Source organism: Patagioenas fasciata, chromosome 1, assembly GCF_037038585.1.
Source record: "Patagioenas fasciata isolate bPatFas1 chromosome 1, bPatFas1.hap1, whole genome shotgun sequence".
NCBI lineage: Eukaryota > Metazoa > Chordata > Aves > Columbiformes > Columbidae > Patagioenas > Patagioenas fasciata.
In genome coordinates, this window is record NC_092520.1 from 10,181,193 (window position 1) to 10,199,019 (window position 17,827).

Below are 17,827 nucleotides of genomic sequence, written 5' to 3' on the forward strand. Positions count from 1 at the left end.
CAACTGATCGACATTGAACAAGATGCGATCTATCACAAATAAGCCCCTCGGTGCTTAAAGAATTGACCATTCGCACCAGCGATCTTCACAAACTGACCAGCCAGATGTGGTGGCCTGGTCCCTGCAGTGTGGGTTTTGGAGGCTCCTGGATAGCCCAGGTGGGATGAGAACCTGAGCTTGTACCAGGCTCCCAGCACTCTGCTCTGGGGGAAGTGGACACATATGACGGGGTCTCTTTTTCTCCCCTTTTTTTTCCGGGCACAAGAAAGCTCTCCATGAAGTGAGAGGGCTATGCTGGTTGATTGCTGAGTGCCTGGGGAGGCAAGGCTGGTGGAGCAGGCCTGGAGGAGCACTTGTACATCCATTTTATTGTTGTTTCTGTTTTCTCAGTTTAAAGATTTTTTTCTCAGGGAAAGTTTAATGTTTGACATTTTCTGAAAAATGCCCCATCAGTTTTGTGGCTAAATTGTATTTTTTCAGTAATCAGGCAACCTAGCTCATATATTACAGCAATGCAACACTCCTTACCAGGAAAGGATTAACTTTATATATATAATCTGTCTATAGGCCCAGCCTTATCTGACACAGTTCCACTTATATGAACTGTTTTCCTTTGGTCTTTTCTTTCTTTCACCTCAGTCTTTTCTCCCCTCATCCAAATAAATTATACATAAACCAAGTTTGTGAGCTGTTTTGGAAAAAAAGACCATGTCTCTTCTACCTTCATCTATACAGAGCCTGACACAATGAGAATCTGAACCTTGACCAGTGTTTTGAAGTGGTGTGTACTCCAAGCATTTGAATACTCGAATTCTGTTTATTAGTCATAAAGAAGAGAGGTTGTGGGTTACAAGTGCTGCAGTAATTTGCCTCTAAAGATGCTGAATTGGTATTCTGCAAGAGCATAGAGATTTATGCTATGGCAAGGAGAAGAAGAACCCTATATTTTAGCAGCCTCTCTGGTGAACAAAAGAAAATTGCAAACTTAAGTCCGTTTGGAGCATTCATGCTTTTAGCAGCAGTAGCCACAACAACTAGTTCATACATTTTCAGATTAAAAAAGAAAGTATTGCATGACTCTTCTGTCTCTATTTGAAAGGAAAATAAAACTCTAAAATTTGATGTCCTGTAATAATTTGTCTGACAAGGACTTAATTTCTCTGCCTATTTAGGGAAGGACAAGATCTGCACTGCTGCTTAGATATTAGTACAAGGTTGAACACCAAATGAGGGCTACGTTGTTCTTTTTTTTTTTAATTTCTAGATCTAGTAACTCAGATCTTTAGAAAGCAACTGAATTAGACCAAAAATTCGTGGATCAGGTTGCAGCGCGAAGACAAATACCAGCTTATCCCTGAGTTCAATCTGACCCAAACAGTCCTCATACTCACTTATATCTGGCATTTGTTTCTTCAGCTCAGTGCATGAACATTGTCATTGACAACAAAAACACAGCCACAACTCACCTGTGAGGTCATCATTGGGCCAGGAACCGAGCTGGCAGGCTTTGCATGTATATTCATCAAATACATATTCATTCTCTTTACAAGGAGTACATGTCCAGCAGCAACTCACTTCTCCTTTACGGATCACCTGAGACAAAAATGGACATTTGACTTAGCAACATAAAAGTACATTCATGCTGCCCCAGTTTAATTTTTAATCATTTTTTAAGTAGAGGTCTTTATTATTATTATTATTATTTTATTTTATTTTAAAAGGATCTCCTTTTCGTTTTGTTTGCTTTTACAAAATATGACACAAGTTCTCAATTCTCCCATCATGTATGTAGCAGAAGAAAGTAACCATCAGCCTCACAGAATTATAAGCAGAGGTGCAGAATGATAGTAAGATGTTTTTTCACCTCTTAGAATTAACAAAACTCAGTATTTCATAGATGGCAATGTGCCTACAGAAGGCATTGCGTGATATTCAAGGCATATAATTCACTGCATTGTGGTCCATACAGGGAATCATGTCAATGGCATTATATAATGGTTCATTACCTAAAGATTTTTGGGTGCTTATTTCTCATCCACTTGTGAGTGATTTGTTAAAATTGATTTTTTCCAGACAGCAAACTGAATATGCCTTTTCCAGAATTATTTGATTACTGCAGTTCCAATTAACATTTAGGAGTGAGAATGTTATCTTTATCAAATTTAACATATGACCTGATTTCTCATTTTATAGTTTACTGTCAAATGTTATTGCAAGCTTATGATTGAGATGCAGATTTTTCAAGATCCTTATTTATCATCTCTGGGCACTGAAAACATCTGTGCTTCTTGTCAATATGTCTTTTTTTTTTTTTTTTTAATTTAACTAAAGTATTCCCAGTCTCTCTGCTCTTTTCAAATAATTTATAAGCAAATACTTCCAGTTATAGCATAGGAAGTAGGTTGACTTACGTATCTTTTGCAATGATGAATTAGAAGGTGGCTACAAAACCAAATGTCTTAACTGTAATTTTAATAAATGAAATGTAAAGGAGTGTAAAAAAAAAGAACTGGATTACTCTCTGCAGTGCTGCAGTGAATAAAGCATAAATTATATCGTTTTCATCAGCAATATGGGAACTTAAAAACTTTAATTTTTGGTTTTGTTTTTTAAAATTGTAGAGTATGAAAAGAAAAAAACAAAACAACACATCTGAATAGTTAAACTGGCAGAAAGGCCATGGGAGCTTATGTGATTTGATCTGCAAGTGTTAAGACTACAGCTAATTAAGAAAACTCCAGGAGAATTAGCATCTTTGGATTTCTTTCATTTTGAACCAGAATTAAAGTTGAACAACTGACAAAATTTCTTCTGTCTGGGAAAAACCATTCTCAGAAAGCTTGTACCAATTTTTAGACACATATTTTGGTAAACTTGATGTATTTTAAAAATCCATAATTTTACAGTGTACAAAACACTCAAGAAAATGAAATGCAAAACAGAAACCATATGTTATTATCAAAACACCTGAATTTTTTATCAAAACAATTCACTTCCACTTTTCTGTTAAACTTTTCATCAAATCAACAGCTTCTATAAAATACTTGGAATTTGACAAGTCTGTCAGAAAACTGGTACACTGATTGTTTCTTACGTAGCACTAATTGGAGAATAATCTAGGAAGGATGCTGTATCTTTCCCTAGGATTCAAAATAATTGTTCTCCACTGCTCAGAATCAGGTGAGACTATTTTGTATTTTTATTGCTTAGTCAGCAGTTTATTCATACTTTTATTTTTCATTTCTTGAACAATTGTTTTTTGTGGCACTTAGTTGTAAAATAATATTTTCTATCCTTTTTAACAGAAATAGCTCTTCTTAAAACAAAAAACATTTTCTCTTCCCCTTGTCGTCAGGTCAATCCTTTGAATCTGTATTTATTTAAATAGTCGTAAGTCTGCACTATTTTAAATACATAGAGTTGGGCTGTGCTTTAATTTTATCATGTCCTTCAGATGGATGTACCAAATGTTGCTGAGTGTTGGATATCATCACAATGAATGTTTCAAATTCCTGCATAATAACTCAGTCCCACAGAATTCTGTAGAAAACCACCACAGAGGTTGGCAGAGTCAAGCTCTCTCAGTCATCTGTGGAGACCATGAAGATAAAAGCCTGTGAAATAAACTGTGAGATTTATAATTAATAACCTAATGAAGAGCATAAATAATATTTCAGACACTGAACATCATGCATGTGTCTAAGTGAATTGGCTTCATAGTGAAGAATCCTCTTGGGAGAATCATGGAGAGGATGAGCAGAAGGTGGAAGGAGACTTATTATTGAAGGTCACAAAATACTGCTATCACCTCTGTCATAGCAACAGACCATAAAGGAGCTCACAGCCGCACAGTTCTGAAATTATTATCTGTTTTCCATCTCTAACCTCTCACACGTATGACTTTGTGGCTGGAACAGGCTAACATTGGACCCCTGTTTAGTTACCACGGGAGCTATTTATCCCACCTTTATATACCTACAGAAGGCAATTTCTCATCTGAACCAACCATCCTGGTTGGGTGCCTTTTACCATCAGTGAAGAGAAGCACGTTTTTCTACGTCATCTTAACAGTTGCCTCCTGATCTGGAATAATATATTTATTTCCATTGACTATTAAAAAAGTTTGGAAAATTGATATAATGGTATATGCTTGCACTGAAGACATAAACATTTGGTCTAATGAAACTCACTTACTGACTCTGCCAAAGACCAGTTAGTGAATATAACACACTGACTGTGTCCTAAAACTCTGGAAAATTCAGACTGAAGAGTTTCATTCTGTCTTGCAGAGCATGGTCATCTCCATCAGCCCCTTCCCGCAGCTACTTTCCAGTTTTGCCGGCATGCCTTGTTAACACAGAGTAAAAGTGATCCCATTCGGGTGAGAAATGACAGAAATTACAGCTGTGTTTTTTTTTTTTTTTTCAATCTGAGCCACTCTGTTGTCCATGCCCATCCCCTCAGTCCATAGGCTTTTCTTTAGATGACTGCAAAGCAAGCTGAGGACTTGCAGTATTTTAGCTGTTCTTTAGTAAGTGTCAGGGGATGCTCAAGGATAATAGAGTACAATTAATACATGACAGATTAAACTACCCTTCTTACTTACTGCAACACTGCAAAGGAGGAAGAAAAAATAAAAAACCTGGGAAACAAAGAAGTAATAAAACAGGTATAATTTAAAAAAAAAAATGTTACTTACATTTCCTGAAGTTCTAAGTAGCAGCAATTATCAATGCTCTCTGATGATACCACAGACTTAAGGTCTGAGTAATAACATTCCAGTTTAATTATCTATGTCTAGCATTGAATTAGTAGCAATTATTATCTATAATTTATCTGAAATTGTACTGACATGTCCCAGTCAGGGATTTGCACTCCACTGAATCAGATACTGTAAAAATATGCAGAAAAAAAACAAACCACAAATACCTGTCCTAACGCATTTGAAATACAAGAGTAAAACAGTCAGCAATTCACAGCTACAGAACTACAAGAAAACAGCAATTTATGAAAATAGCAAGATAACTGACACGGGTAAAAACTAAATACATAAGTCTTTCCCCATGTAAGAGTAAGAAAAATCTTGCTTTCAAATGTCAAGACTATGCATATTGCACAATTGAAGTAAATGGAGAAAATATTTACCTTTATCTGGCCTTTTTCACAGGGTTCACTGCACACAGATCTGATGATATTATTTTTCTCTGACCATATTTCATCATCATCCATTTTCAGCTCACCATTGTCCCAGCTGCCAACATTGATATAATCAAAGTAGTCCTTCCCCATTTTTTTGAAATTCATTATTTCATATCTTTGGAAACACAAAGGAGAGGCATAGCTGAGTTGAGGAGAACATCACATAACATTTCAAACTAAAGGAACAATACACAGTTAAAACCAAGCTCGTTGAAATAAAGAAGTGAAATTTCAAGCATTATGCTTGCCCTTGAGTGTCTCCCAGTAATTTTTGTGATATGGTCAACTTTTTTTTTTCTTCTCTATTTTAATTTGTTTTCTTCTATCACTATGAAATTTTCCTGATCACTTTGGGTTTAAGTGACTGAGCTTCTGAGCATGACAAGGACAACAGTGAAACAAGCCAGACATGCCTGATCCTGTGTAACTCCCAGCACTGAAGCCAACTGCATAGGGAACCTTGGCTGTCCTAGGCTCCCTCTATAGCAGGTGCAGATAAATCTAAACCTATAATGCTGATTCCCAATTCCAAGTGCTCCACACTGTCTGAAGGTGCTTATTCACTTCCTGAGAGAGGAAGCCTGAAGACTGCTGAGCTCCTACAGTGAGGTAGAAGCAACCTGGGCCTGTGGGATCAAAAGAAACTTCCTGTGCTGTAGGACTGGAAGATACAATTTAGTGTGGCCTCCAGAGAGGAATCGGACACAGACACCAGGACTCTGGACTTGCTGAGGGCTTCAGGGAGATCAAGAGGCACCTTGTAGTCCAGCCGTTTAAAGAATGAAACTGGCTTACTCATTTTTTTTTTCTTTTTGCCTTTTTCTTTCACAGCATAGCAGCAGCAAATGCTGGTTTTGCCCATCCATACAACCCTCTTCATTTTTAAATAATCGCTCTGCAATCAGAACACATTTAATACCTTGTATAGTATAGTGTGGAAGAGAAAGAGTATTTTTACTGCAGTCCCAGGCTGCTTTTGAGTCAGATCATCTCATCGTCTGGGGACAGAATCATTAAGAGCAGAGACAGAGCTGATCAGAGTTTTCAGGTTCGTATTCCTCCTTCTTCCTCCTACCATCTTTTTAACTCCTGCAGAACACGGTAAAAAGTCTATGGAGCTGCCTGGGACTCATCAGCCTCCTATTGGCATGTTGAATGCCAGACCCACTTTCTGCCTTACAGCCCAGTTCTTTTAGCACTTATTTGTAAGGCACACATCAGGCAGCTCCTGAAGTGCTGATGTTATCTTTTCCTTTACCACCTTTTTAGTGGGTTTTGCAGTAATCTGAATAAGCAATATGAAATTCGCCAATGGAAAATAAGCAAATGATATAGACTGAGAAGGTGAACACAATCATAGTTTTAAAAATTTGCCTGGTTCATAAATGAGGAGCCAGCTTTTTCCTGGCAGCAGGCACAAAATTAGTCCCCAAGGCAAAGTAAATGGGCAGGGTTGGATAAAGAGTGGTGCTGTTAGAGTGTAATTTGTGAAGTACAATGAACAAGTAAGTAAAAGAACCAGCTTATTGAATCAAACAATTTCTTGAATAAGATACTGAAGCATCTCTCTTAATTTTGAGCAAACACTTTTAAGACTGAAGAGCAGTAGCCATATTATATGTAACATCAATATTTTTCCAAGGCTGACATAAAAATATGCGGCATAACTCTTTAAGATGTACTCCATCCATGGATATCAGGATGCTTTACATGAGGAAACAGTCTAAGTGTTCCAGTGGAGAAATTATGGTAGGGATTCAGTGCTAAAATCTCACACAGGTCAGGGTCAGGACTGCAAGCAACCTGTGAAAGAAAATTAAAGTGGAGCTTGACTGAATGGGCAATATGATCTTACAACTATTGTATGATTCTTGAGTTTTTCCAAAAGAAGAAGAAATGACCAATGACATAGCTAGGAAGAAAAATTCATGGCAGTCCTAGATTTTGGAATATTTCACTTTCATTCTATATAAAGGAAATGTCCATGGCTTTGAGGATGACCCCATTGAAGGTGGAGATATGAATGCCAGACTGACACAAATTAATTGAATCCAGACAATACACACACAAACCCAAATAAATTAGCTTTTATGCATGATTATAAACCAAGGTGTTTGTTGTACTTCTTGTTGTTGTTTTGTTTCATTTTGTTTTTCTGAGGTTCACAGGCATATTAGCAGTTTGTTCAAAGATTAAACAGACTAACCAAAAAGCTAGCCCAGAAGCCACTGTGGGGTCTTTATTCAGCATTATCGGGACATTGTAACACTCCTCTGATTATCGCTTTGTTAAAGCTGTCAATTCAGAATTTCATGGACAGATGAGCAGAAGTACTCTCAATGCTTAACAGGCCATGGGAATTACAACAATTGTCCCTCTAGTAGTAATTCCATGCTTATATCCCAAGGAGAATACCGGAAAGAAACCTAACAAATTAAATAAACTTTTGCCTTAATATGTTTTGTCTTTCACAAGCTCCTTGTGCAGAGCAGCATTGGTAGACTGATAGTAATAGCCAGACTCAGTAAGTCCATTGCTATAGTGGAGGTTCATGAGTCACTGGTTCCCTGGAGCTTCCTTGAGATACCACAGGGATGGTTTGTCACTTTAGGAAAGGAGAGCAGATGGTGTGATAGCACATTTCCAGCAGAGCCCTAATCACAGTGCAAAACCCTTGTCTCAAAACAGAAGTGCCATGAAGTTGCTGAGAATCCATATTCTATTGGTAGCACAGCCAAAACATCAGCATCTTGTTTTTCTTGCATTTTCTTGCCTTCTCAATTTGTTCTTTGGAGTTTTGATAGTATTTACAGATAGTTTTTCTCTTCCTGAGAAAACATGTCTGTCTCTTCCAGACTCATTTGGTTTTTCCCTTGTCTTCTGTCTCACCTAAAACAAGCCTTCCACTAGACTGGCTATCTGCTTAAAGCTCAACATAAACATAAAGAACTTTGGAATAGGGCCAGGATTCAAAGCATCTTGTGGGATTAAGCATGTGTTGTATAATATCAAAACCCTTTTGCTACGCATCAAAATCCTGAGCTATCTAGGTCAGAAAGGCTTTTTATGTTCTGATTTTCTGCTTAACACCACCGCCAACGTACAGCTGTGAGGATTTAAATTTCCATTTTATGAAGTGAAGATGCTGCTATCAATGCAAATGAACAGGGGAGATGAGTTGTTCCAGTATGACCATACCATCTCCCAGCTGTTGCAAATAGTGTTTGACAGTGCTCCAAAGACTATAAACTACTCAAAACCTTGGAGTTAGATATGTAGCTTCATATAAAGCTTTGACTCACTGTTGGCTACTTTAAGCACATCAGCTGGATTTAATAATGTGACTATTGTAGGAGAAAAGGGAACAAAGAACTATATTTCAAAACCGAATGTTCTCTCGGAGTATTTTGTTATCACACACAGTCCGTTAGTCTGAGTAGGCAGATCAATACTGTAGCTCACACAAATCCAGTGAGGCTGAACTTTCTGAAAGTTGCATTACCCCAAGGTGCACAATCAACATGGTGTCCCCATGGTCTTTGGTGAAACACTGATGTCCTACTCTGATCGAGCAAATGGCTGCACATCATGTAATTCCTTCATCATCTTTCTTAGAATTCCATTTTTAAAATACTAAGATGTTCGGTTAAATTCCTTGCAACAAACAGAATTAAATCATTCGTATTAGACATGCCAGCATGACGAAAAGGTAAAGTTAAAGGTCTCTTTGCAACATTTAGATATTGTCATTAGTGTATTGTCATGACACATATAATTTATTCATAGCAGACTTCAGTCTTTCTGAAATAAATTAGTGAAACAGAGTTTGGCATGAGGTACGATGCAGTCCACTGCATCTGAGCGCCAGAAACCAAATGGAAATCCTTTAAGAGAAGTCTGGGATGAGTCTTTTAAAAATAGTTTGGTCAAAAATCCAGACTTACCACTTTTCTTCAGAATTCAGCTATTTGTAAAAATAGAAATGCTTAGTGGAAGACAGCCTTGCTCTCCAAAACAGTGTTAAAAATAAATTTTCATCTCAAATTTTCCTGGATTTCTGCCAGTTTGTATCTTAATTCTCTTAACAACTCACAGTGCACTTCCTTAGAGTCTAAGTCTGAAGAGTTCTAAAATTTGTGTCTCCAGAGACACAACCAGACTGCTTTGTAGGTGGCTGTCCTGCTGTCTTTCAAGAAGAATGCTGACTTTACAGGTTTTCAAATAAAAATTTATTTGGAAACTTCAGAATTTTTTGGAAAAGTCAAAATATTCTGACCAATGAGTTTACTTTACCTACACATCTCTACTCAGAAGTTAGCATTTTCCTTTGAGTTCACATTAGTGGAGAAGACAAAATTGAAATGAGTGTGCAGGATGAACAGTTTTCCTTTTAGTCATCTGTTTATATGTTGCCATCACAGAGTTAAAAGACTGTATCAACCAGACCAGAGCAAAAACAGTGAGTGAGGCAGGAATCTACCCACTGAAGAATAAGGAAAAATATACTTCAAATGCTATTGCACTTGCTGTTCATGTTCTGACAGATCAGTAGACAGAAACCCAGAAAAAAAATCCTCATCACTCTTTATTGTGCATTTATATGAATACTGAATATATGTCTCAGAAAAAGAAAAACTTCTCTTATATTTCATAGAAGTATGTATAAGTTATCAGCAAAAGAAGCTTTGTTTAAATTCATTTTGGTTTATAGCAGCACAGTATGAATTAATGGTTTAGTCTGTTACAGAAGTGGAAAGCTTTTATTTGGAAAGTATGGAAGCATATTCTTCACAATTCTGGTGGAAAAAAAATCCCAGAAAATTAATGCAATATTTTTGATATTGTTTTACTTTTGTTAATAAAAGAAATATGTCTACTATGATTGCCTATTGTTCAATCGAACACATACACTTAAACTACCAGAGAGAGGTATAGCAATGCTGTGGTGGCCATCATGGTATATGAACATAAAGTTGGAGGTCTGGTGGTTTGTAGTGAGAAGTACCTTTCAATAGTACAGAAGAAGCAGATTAATACAGGAAGAGTGTGTGCCTGAAAGTTTATGTCCTTTCTCATAATAAAAAATGCACATTAAAAAAAAAATTGAAAAAATAAGCACAGAAAGTCAGGAAATCTGAAAATAAAAGTACGAGATCTTACTTCTGATGTGAAGTCCGCATGTATCTACTGCGGTCAGTTAAGGTGTCTGGTACCAAATAGTTTGACAAAAGTTAACATTACCTTCCTGGTGAGTCACCATTCTCATCAAACAAGATCATGTCCCCAGAGACCCCGGTAAAGTTAGTCTTCATGAGGGATTCCAGAAGCTTCCGACCATCTATGGGCTTCATGGCATCACATAGGCCCACATAGCCTGGGCAGAGGGAGAGCTGCATGTTGTGGAGGCCGTACGCCATCGAGTATATTGCATTGATCACAAAGCCCATCTTGGAGTCCTGAACGTGTTGCGTCCTCAGGGTCATCTGGCCTGCCAGGGAACATGGCAGAGCAGGTAGTTAGTGCATGGGGCTGGAATACCATCAGCTCTTATGACATCTGTTGTTGGGTTGGTTGTTAATGGTGGAAAAAGTATTTTTAAGTATCTTAGACAGTTCATAACAGATGCTCTTACTGGTACGCACACTGACCATGGTAGAAAAAAAAAGAAGAAAGAGATGAAAGAAGAGGTTCTCTTTAAATATTTTACAATCCAGTTGATGCCTTTCTCTGTGCAGCTCCACACCTCACAGACTTTGTTTTTCAACTACTTTTCCATGTGTCATGAGCATTATAATTTAACATTTGGTAGAATCCAGGAACTTCTCCCTCCCTGCAGAAATCTCTCCACATCCTCAGAAATGTTTTGTTGAGGTGTAAATGCTAACATGGGGTCTATTCTGTAGTGACCTTGTAGACAACGCTTTTGTTTCAGAGACATGGGAACCAAAACATTGCGAACAGACTGACCTAGGAACAACTCCTTTACTGTACCAAAAGCTTCCCGTGCTAATAACTCTCCTACCTTTGTATCTTTTGCTCCTCTCTGTTTACCAAGCAAGGATAATGATGCAATGCAGATAAATGCATTAAAGTGTCTGTGAATGGTTTGACGATGTGGGTTAAGCAATGATTTTCTTCAGCAAAAACTGGTTAACCTTACTCTGTTCAGGTTTTAAAACATTCTGTCTGGATTTCTATTTCCTATCTAGGCTCCTCTAAAATGCACAATAAAAATTTAGTCAGCAGCACCCTGAAAGCCTTTTTTTTAAATAACACTGCTTTATTGATGGCACAGCTTTGCTCTGCTGGCAGCACCAGTCCAGCTAAGAAAGAGTAGGCTGGAGGTTTTCTGCCTCATATGTCATCAGCAAAGCTGCCAGTTGCACTCCAGCCACCAGATCTTTAGCACTGGGAAAGGAGAGGAATCAGAGATAAAGAAACTATGTCAGTGCTGCTGGGAATTAGTCAGACACCTTGGAAGGATTTGACTCTGGAGGGAGGACAAACAAAGAGCTCTACTAGAATATTTGCTCTCCTTTTGTCAGTAAAGCAGCAATCCTTAGGAGCTGGGGAGTCCCATGTGTGGGCAGCTAGGAGCAAAGAGAATGGAAATAACCCTCTTTGTCCACTCCATGGGAGTGTCCCATATGTGAGCCAAAAGCTCACCTTTCAGGCTGTGAACAATATCACCACACAGTCTTAATCACGGAAACATTTTAGAGTACTGAAAACATCAGGAAGTGTAGCAAAAATATATAATTTGAATTGAAAACCATGGTGTAGAGGTCAGTAAGTGAATGAGAGGACTGAGAGATCCCTTTTTCTCTTCTGTGCTGGAACTGGCACTCCCAGTTCTGCTCAACCTCAGGAGCAGTGATTAACAGTTTGGATGGTTAAGTAATATGAGCTTGAAATATCTGAAATAGAATAAAAATTTGGAAACAACACAACACACAGCATTGCTAATTTGTTCTGTTCTACTAAGGTATTGCTTTTTCCTAATTAAAAATAATAGGCACAAAAACTGCAACAGTAGAGTACACGCAAAACCCAGATTAATTGAAATTAAGTGGAAAATTGAACAAGCATATTACATTGCAATACATAAAACTTAGTTTAACCAATTATTCATCCTCAAAATTAACAGCTCACAAACCATACAGTTAATTATAGTAGCCATTAGAATGAATCAGATTCACATCAGCAATAGTATTTATTATGAAACAATATTTCAGTTGCTTTATTTTGTATGATTGCTTAAAATATAACTTAATTCTTACAGGAATACTCTCCACTGGGCTTTCTGCTTCAGTTTTATAGAATTATTATTATGACTTTCTTTAAACATTGAATCTCATTCAGTTCACCTGATAATTTGTAATGAGGCTGCTTAGCTCTTCATAGAAGCTGCTGGCAATTGTCAATGGAGTTGTGAGGGAATTAGCTGTTGTGAGAATTTCATTATACTTCCCACTAGTGGAGAAAACATTTCCCTGAGATGTTAACGGTTTGAATTTGCTGTGTAGGGGAAAATCCAACCTGCCAAGTCTGACTGCCAGCATGTAATACCTCAGAACTCTGTAGTTAAGGGGAACATCTCAAAAAATGAGACAATTTTTTTGCTCTTTAATTTACAGTAATATGGTTTTGAAAAATGCCAGTATTAAGAAAGTAGTTGTCTGAAAGTGATTTTTAACCCATTTCACAGAACAGTTAGGCACATCAGACTTGAAGCATCCAAGCAACCCTATTTAACTCTGTGATCTTAAGATGTGATTTTTAAGCGAAGGGTGAATGCACAAACTAAAAGGCAGTCTCTCATAAAAAGAAAGAGAAAAGAGTAAAATTATTTTAAATCTATCTCTGCAACAAGTATGATTTAGGTAGCCTTAAACACATTGTTCACTTAAGTGTTAGCACTTACTGCTCTTGCTGGAACTCAGACAGATATTCTTAAATTCATCCACAAAGTGCTGTTTTCAGACAAGAACTTTTCCTGACACGGGGTCATCAAGAGATGGAGAGGTGGCATAGGTGAATTTAATGATGATACTGCCAGTAATGTTCAATGGAATTGACTTTACTGATTAAAATCTGAATCAAGAATAATGAAAAAAATCTAATAAAAGTTGAGGTGCTACTACAGAATTACTGAGCAGAAAATAAATATCTACAGACTGTAACCCACATGCTTGTCTACGATATCCATAGTACAGCTTTTTTCTCTTATATTTTTTAAAAGCCCGTATCTATAAAACATCTCTTTTTCTCCATCTTGCACAGTCCCATATGAGAAAAATTTGCAAAGAAGGAAATAAGAATGTCTTGGTTTCCTGTGGACTGGGAAGAGCCAGCATGATGCCATTGAATGTTGACATGTTGGATAAACAGGACGTATTCACATGAAAGTTTTAGTTCGGTTGAGGTGTGGGCTTTCAAAGCCAGACTCCAAATAGTTCCTGCTCACTGTGCTTTGGACTGGGTGTCACAGATTTGGGGCAACATATCAAATTTGTTTTATTAATAAGAGACACTAAAACAGAATGAGTGCCCCAGGAAAGCACCTAATGCACCATAGCTGCAAAGAGGTGTTCAAGCCTCAGGACCTGGCTGGAGCCAGTTTAGAGTAAACTTCCACTGAGCTGTGAATCTTTCGTGTCTCGCAGAGTTTGCAGTCAGGCTTAGCATCACTCCCAGGATGCTGCAGTCATCAGGAGTTGGAAGTACAGAGGTGACAATGTGCCTGGGCCAGGTATAAAGCCGCATTTCATATGTCCCCAGTCAATTCTTGTTGCAATTTGCCAGGCTTAAGTACCTACCTTCTGTGGTAGGACTGAGCAATTTTTTCAGGACATAGCTCATATTCCCACCAACGTTGTTTGGAAAAATATCAACCTGTTTATGAATCTGTGCTGAATTTGGTGGTTATTTCCAAATTATTATAGAAAGTGTTCTATACTGCAGTATCTCAGAACCAATAAATATCAACACTGCATCATGATAAGTAATGCAGATATAAAACATTCTGCCTCCTACAATTAAGAGGGACAAGGCAATGGGAGAATGCAGGGTGAATCGAATCATAACTAAGGAGGAAAGTGAGACAGTACTTACAATCATAAGTGATCAAACGTTGTTGAATTCTTTGAGAAAGCAGGGAATCTCAGTGGTTAGTGGATGTGCACGGATCTCTCAATTCTGTCCTGTTTATTCCCTTATCTTTCTTGTTTAAGTAATTTTGGTAAGTAAATAAGGGCTTAACCTATTATTTTCCAAGCTCTGAGATCACAAGGCAGTTCCAGTTTTGAAGTCATATAGCCATTTCTGTCTACAAAATACTGTACAGATAAATCCTGTCCCTTTGGCAAATCAGATAACCCATCTGTCTTTCAGTTTCCCATCTAATAATTGTTCCTTTCTACTACTTTTTATCTGCCATCTTTCTTTAGACTAAATATCACTCCGGAAGAGGACTACTTCACATTATCTTCCTGTTTGTCCTCTGCCTAATACAAGGGGCTGGTTATTTGCTGGAGTATTTAGATGCTATCATGCTATCTCTGAAATGAAAGTAAAATTACCCTGTATTTCGTGGGAAAGATAAGTATGCAATCTACAGATCATTTAGGAATCTATATATGCAGGATTTAGGTGAGCCTTTGCAATATGGTTAAATATCAGTTTAGGAATTTGCTGCCACTGGAGTAGGTTCTTAACATCCATGCTTTTTCCTGCTTAAATATATATTCTGTTTGTGTGGATTTATCTATATGTTCCCAGATTTATTATACGACTGTGACTATACCAAAGGCAAGAAACAATCTAAGAATGTTATGAACTGAAAGCATCATAACATGCACCTTTTCTGCCCACAGTGCTGGGAGTGACCTAGTTTGGGACACTCCATCAATATTGCAGCAGTAGATAAACATGGGCTATGCAGGGCGATCGCAGTCCAGCTCAGCTGCACCTCATGAAACAAGGCTTGGGGCCATGTGAAGGCAGTTTCAGGGACGTCCACATCACAGCTATGGAATCTGCACTGAGGCAGCCTGTTGGCGTGAACCTGAGAGTTTCATAGAATCATAGAACAGTTTGCATTGGAAGGGACCTTCAAGGCTCATCCAGTCCAACCCCTGCCATGAACAGGGACATCTTCACCAGATCAGGTTGCTCAGAGCCCTGTCCAGCCTGGTCTGGGATGTCTCCAGGGATGGGGCATCCACCACCTCTCTGGGAAACCTGAGCCAGGGTTTCACCACCCTCAGTGTAAAAAAATTCTTCCTCATGTCTAACCTGAATCTCTCCTCCTTTAGGTTTAAATCATTATCCCTTATCCTATCATAACAGGCTCTGCTAAAAAGTCTGTCCCCATCTTTCTTTTAGGACCCTTTTAAGTACTGAAAGGCTGCAATAAGGTCTCCCTGGAGTCTTCTCTTCTCCATGGGGAGAAGCCTTCTCTTCTTTCTATGGGGAGCTGGACAGGGGTGGCTCTGAAAATAGCCAAGAAAGATTAACCATGCAGAGACTGCACAGCCCTAAACTCCTGTTCCAAATTTGGTCTTTTCTGTTATCACTTCTCCAAAACACAAATATGTAGATGATGGAAGAGAAACGTGTTCTTTCACCAAGAAAGTGATTCCAGCTGGCAACACTTCATTCCTTGGATCTATTCAAAAAAACAATTAGTGTACTTATGGGCAATGAGCCAAGGAAGGACTTCAGGGCCCTCGTAGTCCCAGTGCCAGGTGAGCTGGTTCTCGGCAGGGGCATTGCGGAGTTTTCCTCGTGCTCCAGCATCACTCCAGCATTTCCCCCATATCCCCGAGCTCCTGCCACCCAGCAATAGCTGGCAGGAACTGATTAGATAACCCTCCTCAAACTGGCCCTCTTGTCCCCTAAACACGGAAAAACAAAAAAAACCCTCAAACTTGAAGGAAATTCTGCAATTTCACTGTTGTTTCCAGTACGTAACATGCAAATAAACAGAAAACCTGACATTCCTCTTTCCCTTTTTTTTTTTTTTTTGAGTCCTTTCCCTTCCCTACTTTTTGCCCTCAAGGAAGATGAAATACCATTTTTTCAGTTTGCCAGCTGGTAACATTACAAAGCCGCATCAAACAGGGATGTTATGGAGTGCAAAATTACCACAGTTCAATATGCTTTCTCTGCTTTCTAACTTTTCCAAAGCGGAGAATACTTTTAATTTTAAAGAATGGAGAAAGGATAAAAGGAGGAGTGAAAATACTTTACATTCCAGACGGCACCCCTCTTATTGCATTCTTAAGGAGAAAAAAGAGAAAAAATATGAGACAGAATATGGGAGAACATTTTCTTCAAAGTGCACAGCAGTTTGCTTTGAATAGATTTTAGCATTGAAATAAAAGGAAATTGGTAGTGTTCAATTTTGTTTTAATTTTAAATTTTCTCAGTGATCAGAAGGTTGTTTATGACTAAATCCTGGGGTCTTATAAAATGGAGGAAAGGCAGTATATGTGAACCAAGTTAAAGCATAGTGTTCATACCTAATTAATTAACATTATTTAAAGACACAGAAATGACTTATTTTGGAAGCTATTACAAAACCTGCCATCAGAGCTTTCTGTTAAAGCAATGTGAAAAAAGTAACATCCAGTTCTCTGCTATTTGTAAGGTTCCAGATTGTGGAGAATGTAGAATTTGGCACGGTAAGACTCTTTGAGTGCGACGGGCGGACTGGCGAGAACAGAGACTCTGGCTCAATATGAGTTTAACATCAATGCCCTTTGATGAACGTTTTAACAACACACTGAATATCGATGTCCCCTGTGCACGTTCTAACAACACATATATACCCTTTACTTAGTGGTCACGCAGCAAACACAGGCTATGATTGGTTACTCTCTGCAGTCACGCATCCCCCCCACCATGATGATCATCTGCAGGGCACTGTCCACGAGCTGTTCACGCGCGGTGACGACAGCACCCCTCCTGCAGCCTGGGTTGAGGATAGATCAGCTTCTGTTTGCTTCTTTGGTGTCTTTAGATAACCTTCCGTGTAGACCCTGGTCTACACTTCAGTTATATCAAGCTCTGGCTTGTTCATAGCATACAGTTTATGCCTTCTTTCTTCCAAAAAACTCTCCACACCAGATCTGATTTTTTTTAATCAAATGTAATTGTTTATTTGTTTATTTATTATTATTTTCTCTAATTTTAGTTTCTTACAGGCTCCTGGACTGACAAGGATGTTTTCTGCTCTATGGGAAATTTCATGTACTTCAAATGTCTTTTTCCATACAAAATTAGTACAAAAACTCAAGACTGGATTTTATCTTTTCTGAAAAGGAAATTCAGAAGGAAAAAAAAAGAGATTGGGCAACGCTTGAAAATGTCATTTTGATGCTGTGGCAAAAACATAGCATAACACTGAAACAATGTTAAAGCAAATTATAAGCTTGAAACAAAACACTTCACTGTTACTGAAATGAGAAAACAAAAAAATTACTCATTTCAATGCTTTTCTTTCAAAGTGTGTGTCACTGAATCAGCATGCTGCTATGGATTTGAGAATTTGAGAAGGAAATATCTTCCAGTACAATCCACTTGCCAAATGTTTTTGACCAATTCTAACTTTCACTCATTGCAC

The 17,827-nt window shown here is 38.1% G+C and overlaps 1 protein-coding gene across 5 annotated transcripts in view; it reads right to left on the reverse strand.

Annotated features, from left to right (window-relative positions):
* Positions 1-17,827, reverse strand: part of GRM5 (glutamate metabotropic receptor 5) — a 264,073-nt gene that overhangs the window by 38,582 nt on the left and 207,664 nt on the right. For all 5 annotated transcript variants that reach the window (XM_071802656.1, XM_065832659.2, XM_065832650.2 and 2 more), the window contains exons 5-7: positions 10,441-10,687; positions 5,146-5,314; positions 1,467-1,593 (exon numbers count right to left, since the gene is read on the reverse strand). In XM_071802656.1, coding sequence (XP_071658757.1) covers positions 1,467-1,593; positions 5,146-5,314; positions 10,441-10,687 — 543 coding nt within the window. The remainder of the gene's footprint in view (positions 1-1,466; positions 1,594-5,145; positions 5,315-10,440; positions 10,688-17,827) is intronic.